The sequence below is a fragment of the Oryzias melastigma genome, linkage group LG22 (genome assembly GCF_002922805.2).
Source record: "Oryzias melastigma strain HK-1 linkage group LG22, ASM292280v2, whole genome shotgun sequence".
Lineage (NCBI taxonomy): Eukaryota > Metazoa > Chordata > Actinopteri > Beloniformes > Adrianichthyidae > Oryzias > Oryzias melastigma.
Window position 1 is genome coordinate 4,543,739 of NC_050533.1, and position 7,964 is coordinate 4,551,702.

General features: G+C 34.2%; 1 protein-coding gene across 1 annotated transcript in view; it reads right to left on the reverse strand.

Moving 5' to 3' along the window:
- clmn (calmin) overlaps positions 1-3,127 on the reverse strand; it is a 41,764-nt gene extending 38,637 nt beyond the window's left edge. The window contains exon 1 of the mRNA XM_024273177.2: positions 3,002-3,127. Within this exon, the coding sequence (XP_024128945.1) occupies position 3,002 (1 nt within the window). The 5' untranslated portion in view covers positions 3,003-3,127. The remainder of the gene's footprint in view (positions 1-3,001) is intronic.
- Positions 3,128-7,964: the final 4,837 nt, after the last annotated feature.

Genomic DNA, 7,964 nt, shown 5'->3' on the forward strand with positions numbered 1-7,964 from the left:
TTTTTATTGCACAGTCAGCACTTTTCAAGCAAATAGAAACATGCAGTTGAGAACAAATCAATGACCAATATGAATAAATCAAACTTTTCATTGATTTGTGACAAATATACTAACTCAAGGGTGTCGAATTGAGTCCCACAAGGAGCTACAAACCAAAACACTCCTGGGGTCGCGGGTCGAACAGGATAAACATTTATTGAACACTTTAAAACTTCATTTGAAAACTTCAAAACCGTAACTATTTAACATTATTATGAACTAAATATATAGAATTACCTGCAATTAATGCTTGAGTGAAGGCTGTAAGCTGAATTTGGCCACTGAAGATGATAGTGATAATAGCTGAAGATGCTGAAATTGATAGCTAAAATCCCCGAAGCTGATAGCCAGCTTAAATATTAGCCAAGTTAGCCTAAAAAAACAAACAAAAAATTCTTAGGTTAGCCAAAACAGCTAGCATTTAGCTGAAAAAAATTGCTACAACTCAAAAATTAAAAAAAAAAAAAACTGAAAAAAGCCTAAATTAGCCAAAACAGCTAGCATGTAGCAGAGATATTAGCTAAACTCCAAAATAGCCTAAAATGTTTTTAGTAAATGCCAAAATAGTCCAAAAAGCTAGCTGGATGATAATTTTTAAAACTCTGAAATCGTAACTTTTTAACATATTTATTAATAATAAAAAGGCAGGAATACTATTCCAGAATAAATTAATTTAAACCTTAAATAACTTTCAATATTTCACTTTCCATAAAAATATAATCGAAGTTATACAAGTTAAAAATAAGCACAAGATAACATAATCTGTAATCTGAATTTAGCTGATGAAGATGCTAGTGCTGATAGCTGAAGATGTTAAAATAAACTTTAGAAAAAGTATAAATTAGCCAAGACAGCAAATATGTTGCTGAAAAAATAACTAAAATCCAAAACAGCCTAAAAAACTAAAACAAAAAAAGCCAGATTCGGCCCCCGGGCCTCGACTTTGACACATGTGATCTAGATTATGGATTTTTCTAATCATGCTGCAGTTCAATAAAACGTACAAACCTTCAGGAATGAGTTTGCAGCAACAAATGTGGAGGAACATCACCAGTTGTTTCAAAATCTAACAGCATCATGCGGACGTTAATTTGTGAATCTATTACATTAATTATTACAAAATTGGTAGAGAAGTGAAATAAATGCTTAAGCAAAGCTAAACGGTGTAATAATTGTTTGGGTTTTGTCCACCTGTCACACACCTGTCACACACCTGTCACGCTGGCTCTGACGAAGTTCTCAAACATCCAAACGTACGAGGCTGAAAAACATCTCCGTGTTTTGAGAGAAAACGCTCCACGGGACCGTGTTATGTTTACCGACTCGATATTTTCCTCAGAAACAATCACATTCCTCAATTTAGGCCGGGTTCTCAGCGGCTTCAGATTACCTGAGCCCACTCGACTCCAGGAGGAGGAAGAGGAGGAGGAGAGGAAGGTTACACAACTGCTTCCCACAGCTGAGCTCATCCTCCCCCTCACGCCAGAAATATGATTTGACATCCATTTCTCAGCCTCAAACTGCCATCACTCTCACAGTTCAGGGAATTCACGTGGAAACATGACGAACACAGAAGATTAGACCTCAAATATATTAAAAGTATTTTAAAAAATCAATAATATTTACTTAAACAGGATTGTGACTATAATGGACTTCTGGCTCAAATTTGATTAAGTTGTCATGGCAACATTCTGACAGGACGAGTCATCGTCAACCTTAATTAAAATAAAGTATTTTCCAGTGATGTCAAGTAGACGATATTTGATGTGCTTCCATGAAAAAGCAAGTTAGAATTCTAAATCTGTGATGTCCAAACAATAATAAAAAAGTTTCCTTAAATATTTTTTCAGCTAAAACAGAAACAAAATCCTTCCTGAAATCTGAGTTTGTCCTCATAATTTGACACAAGGATCAGATTTTCCAAGAATTTTCTCTTAATTTTGTCTGAACATTTAAAGTCAAACTGCTTTTACAGTTAAGGAGTCTTAAACAAAAGAGGAGATTCTATCAAAATAAACGCCTTTCTCTCCACTCTCTTTCAGGCAACAAATCAAACTCTTCTTTTTTTGCATTATTGAAAAAAAAAAAAAAAAAAGTATATTTAGGACTTTAAGTGATAAAAAGATGGCATCATCTTCTAAAACTGTATATTCTAACCCAGAAGGAGCCACATAGTCGTACTTTAGCCTTTAAGAAATTTGGATTTGCTTTCATGCCCATCTTTATATATATATATATGAATTATATCTATTCTTTGGGACGAACAAAAGCAAAAATATTTTTAAAAATTAGCATTTCTCAAAATGGGACTTTTTAAAACATTCTTACCTTTAGTAGAGGCCAAATTAGCAAAAAAGCTAGCTTGTTGCCTAATTACTAGCTAAACTCCAAATTAGCATAAAATTCATCTGTACATTAAATCAGCCAAAAAAGAAAAGCTAAACTTTAAATTAGCCTAAGACTCCAGGAGATAACAGGTTAGCCAAAAATGTTAGCATATTGCTAAAATATTAGCTTAGTTCCAAATTAGGATAAAACATGTAATTAGAGGTCAAATTAGCCACAAAAAAGCTAGCTTGTTGCTCAATTACTAGCTGAACTTCTAAATGGCCTAAAGTTCTTCTGTAAATTAAATTAGTCAAAAAAGTTAGCCTGAAGCTAAACTCTAAATTAGCCTAAAAACCCCAGGAGATAACAAATTAGCCAAAAATGTTAGCATGTTGCTAACATGCATATTTGTGTGTATGTGGGGCAGAATTCTCTTTCGCCATGGCGCCATGCTGCCCAGGGCGCTGCAGGATCTTAAAATTCTTTATAAATGAAAATTTGATTTAAAAAAAGGTATTCTTACTCCAATTGTGTTGAATTGTAAAATTATCTTTTAAAAATGAAGCTTTCATGTGGTTTGGTTTACAAATGTCTGTTTTCTTCGCTGCAGTGAATGTTGATAAGCTCTCCTCACTCTTGTGTACTGATGCTCCAGTCTGTGTTCTGACAGCCGGCCCGCCGAGCTGTTCCTCAATCTGGAGCCGTGTCGGTGCCAGGAGAACGCTGCGTTTCTCTCACCAAAGACCCGTGAAGCGCTCCGTCTCCGTGAAGCTTCTTTCCTGGACACGGAGGGCCTTCAGGATCCATGAACTCGAGGGCGGCAGATGATGCAGGAATGCAGGAAGTTGTCTGTTGTTGACAGAACTGCAGCAGATAAGCCCGGATGGGCCCGGACGAGCCGGTTCTTCTGCTTTGTTTCTGTTTACTCTGATAGATTGCAGCTCGGTGGACCAGCAGGAGATGTTTCTGCTTGTTCTTCAGCTCTGGAGAATTTTTTTTTTTTCTTTGCCGCCAACGATGGAGATCATATTGACAACGAGCCCGGACGCAGACCCAGATAGGTTAAATATAGCCGGGCCTGCCGTGTGTCATCTGGATGCTGATTGGCTGAGAGCCCCTCTGGCTGCGACTGTCCTGCTAGCCTGTTTCTCAGCCTGCAGAAGCTCCGACCTGCTGCTGGGAGAGCAGAGGAGAACGCTGGAGAAACCTAAAACATACTTGTGTTTTCCTCCAGAAACAAGAAAACTCAAATGCAGCTTGTAGGTTTTGTGCATCAAACAGAGAATGTAAACTCTCATCATGTGGTTAACATTCAGATCCTTCTAGAACCTGAAAACAGAGACTTTATTTGAACTTTGCAGATGTTAGAACGTTCCGTCCTGATTCCAATAGAAGAATTCTGATTTTCAGTTTAGATGTTTCTCCTCATCAAACATTTTTTATTAGCTTTGTTTTTGTTTTCCTAAAAGACGGTCAAAACGTTTTACCTAATTATTAGTCCAGTAGCTCCTTCTTTTCTTCTAATAATAGCCTCTTGATTTAATCTGATTTGAGTTAATTTAATTTAATCTGATTTGGTTAAAATCTTGGTTTAAATTTATTTCAATTGTTTTGGGGTTGATTGAAAATTTGGTTCGATTTGGTTAAATTATTATTTTTGATTTGATTGACTGATTGGTTGAACATTTTATTTTATTTTAACTCATTTGGTATTGATTTGAATTTGTTTGATTAAATTTGGGATTGATTAAAAGTTTTGTTTGACTTGATTGAATTGTTTTGGGGTTCATTGAAAATGTGGTTTGATTTGTTTGAATTGTTTTGGATTTGGTTAAATCATCTTTTGATTTGATTGATTGAAAGTTTAATTTTAATATAATTACATTGAAATTGATTTGAATTTGTTTGATTTGATTGAATAGTTTTGGATTAGGCTGAATTATATTGATTTGATTGGTTGATTTAAATTTTGATTTGATTTTAGCTAATTTGGGATTTATTTGATTTTGTGTTGAGTGAAAAATTCAGTTTGATTTGGTGTAATGGTTGTAGATTTTTTATTGGCAAAAAAACTAGCTTGTCACTTAATTATTAGCTGAACTCCAGAAATGTTAGCATGTTGCTAAAAGAAAAGCTAAACTCTAAATTAGCATTAAAACTCCAGTAGATAACAAATTAGCCAAAAATGTTAGCATATATTGGTAAAATATTAGCTAAGCTCCCAATTAGCATAAAAACTCACTAGAGGCCAAATTAGCCAAAAAAGCTAGCTTGTTGTTTAATTACTAGCTGAACTCCAAAATCACCTCAAATTCCTCAGTAAACTAAATTTGTCAAAAATGTTACCAAAATAGAAGCTATAGTCTAAATTATCCCCAAAAAACTTCAGTAGATAACAAATTAGCTGAAAACATCAGGATTTTTTCTAAAACATTAGCTAAACTCCAAATTAGCCTAAAACCTCCAGTGGACAAAAAACTAGCAAAAAACGTTAGCATGTTATTAAAATAGAAGCTAAACTCTTAATTTCTTGAAAATGACTATTATTTTATCTTTCTTCAGCCGGAGAGCCACCGTGGAGAGATAAAAGAGCCGCATGTGGCTCTGGAGCTGCAGGTTTTAGACCTCTGTTAGAGAACAACTGGGAATGATTCTGAAATAAATCTAAAAATGATCGGAGTCGGACTTTAAAGAAGAAACTTCCTGATTTTTAGCTGAACAGTCGGATTAACACACTTTTTAAATAAAATCTGAAACAAGCAGAATAGCAGATTTATTAGAAACTCAAGACTTTCTAAGAACATTTAAGCAGTTGAGATTCACTTAAAACTTTCTCCATTAATCCGAGTATTTTAGGACTCATCTAATTATCTAATTGATCATTTTCCACTAACTCTTTAAGTTGAGTCCTGGCATCTGGACCTAAAATCTTCTTGCTTGATTGATTGATTGATTTCAAAGATAAATTGTGAAAAATACAGGATAAAACACACATTTTTTAAACTTATTATAGAAATATTGAAAAAAAAAAAGCAAAAAAATCAAACACAAAGACAAAATTATGTCACATTACAATGAAAATCTAAAATCTTCATCCTTAAAATCTGTATCAGTCAACTGGTGAAGCCACTAGGATGAACGGTGAAGAAGATTTTAAATCCAGACGTCACCTGATTAGATTATTCACCATATAATCCAGGATCTTAATATATAATAATGTTTACAACGAGGCAGTTTAACTACAAAAGAAACAAGTTAAGTCAAACTTAAATATTAAAAGAAGATATGAACAAATTAGCTGTAAACAAATATAAAATAAGATATTATCTGAAATATAACTTTAAAAAAATAAACTAAATTAATAAAACAGTCTATCTGTAGTATATAAAATACAGAATAACATGTAAAAAATAAAAATATTTTAAGCATAAACAGAAAAAAAGAAGAAAATGTGCATTTTATGATAACTTACTTCAACATATTGATGATGTGTTGATGTCCAGCTTTACTCAAATATAGCAGTGTGATAAATTTCCCAGCATTCCTCTGGTTTTTTCTCCTCCTTTTGGATCTCAAAAACATCAGAACTGCATTTCTAGAAAGCAAACTAGTAGAATGTGGGTCAGAACGGTCTGGAGTAGTGACCTTTGTAGCTGATTTATGACGTTCTAACCGAGTAACGCTGCTGTCTGCCAAAGATTAGCCAGGTTTTTGTACTAAAAATAAACAGCAAATTAATAACTGAACGTTCTAACTGGATGGGCGGGGCTATTTATGTTCAAACGGAAACAATTAATTTTAGCAGCTTTTACAATATTTGGTTTAAAAGTATCAAACTAAAGGAGGAATTAGTGAAAATCTGGCTGCAAATCTCCATTAAGTTAAATATAAATGTAGGTCAAGTATAATTTGATCACCAATTATGTTACAGAGACACGTACATGTGATGAACTTCTACGGTTTGACCTTTTTGCTTTAAACGGTTCAAGTATGTATTTATCTGCTGTATCTGGGTAGTTACACAAGATTGTGTTAATGCACAACAAATGTCTTTTTTGTCTGTTGATGTTAGATTTAGTGGAGTCAGTTCTGACTGACATCATCTAAACAAATGTTTTAGTCAAAGTTTATCAGCAAACATCCAGAAATCTTTGTAAACGTTTGAGAAAATGTGAGTTTAGTTGAGCATTATCATCTGGTTTGGTAAAAGCTGAACATCTTTGTTCAGTAATTTGCTATAGAAAATCTACACAATTCTTACTTTCAGTGATAGAAAACGTCTTTTATTACCTGGATCTCTGACTAATTCCAAAGTATATTTGACTCGTCAACTCAATCTTTGTTAAGACCCGGGAACTGTTTCTGTTATATATTAGACTTATTATTATTAAGTGAACATTTGTACTCTGACACTAAACACAACGCCTATTAAACTTGATTGTATTTGAAATATTTCAATGTTCTCACAGTTTGTTTCAATAAAACAAAAAATAATTTTAAGTTTAATTTTAGCTGTTTTATCTAAGATTTATTTTGGACATTAGTGGGGTGGGACAAGATAAAATGTGGATTTTAGGGGTTACTCCAGATAGATTTGATATATCTAAAAGTATTTAAGCGTTCTTTTCTCTCAGTTTTAGTAGATTTGGTCTCAAGACATAAAAATATCATCAGAAACTACACGTTTTAGCATTTTATTTGTGGTTAGATTTCAAAAATGTTTTGTTTTTATACATTTCTGTCAATGATCAAATGTTTTCATGTGATATATATTTGTGTATTTATGCTTTGAAGTACTATATACATGTTTTATCAAATATATGTTTTCAAGACTTTCAAAAAAATATTTTAGGCTTTTATTTTCTTTTTCTTTTCTTTTTATTGACCCAAAAAATTATCCAAACTAAAAAATTGACCCAAAAAGTTGTGTAAAAATCCTCCTCGAAGCCGACAGGATGAGCAGCCATGAACGTGTTTCAGTTTCTATCAAGTCTCAAATCCAATAAACTGGTGAGCTCTGATCTAGAATCACGTTTGCTGATCGTATTTGTCCAAAGTGGACCGACTCCAAACCAGGAGGTTCCCATGAGAACCTGGTTCTGGAGAGCCCGTCTAGAACACGAAGAAGGAACTCGGCCACGCCGGAAACGCCGAACGAGAACATCACGAAAGTCTTCAAACAGCCTCCAAGCCAGCCGTGGATGGACACGTAACCACGGCAACGAGTCCTTGCTGGCGTCAGAGGCGTCTGGATTCAGGCTCTGAGCGGGGGCCAGTGGCTCCCACTCAGAGTGGGAAGAAGAGACATCGCCATGACAACGAACGGCACACTGACCTGAAAGCTTCTTCTGATGGTAAATATCTGCAGTTACTCTTATTCTATCCTTAACCTAGAAAACTTTCTTGTCAAATAATTCAGTTTTTGAGAATCACGACATTCAAAACTGGAAGAAATCCACTCAGATCAAACGAGAGATGATGGAAACAGAGATTTCTGATTCCAGACAAAAATAAAAAGAATTTTCTGCTGTGAAAAAAAGAACGTTGAGTCCTTAAAACTAATCGTCATTGATCCTCAGACACAAATGTTCAACCTG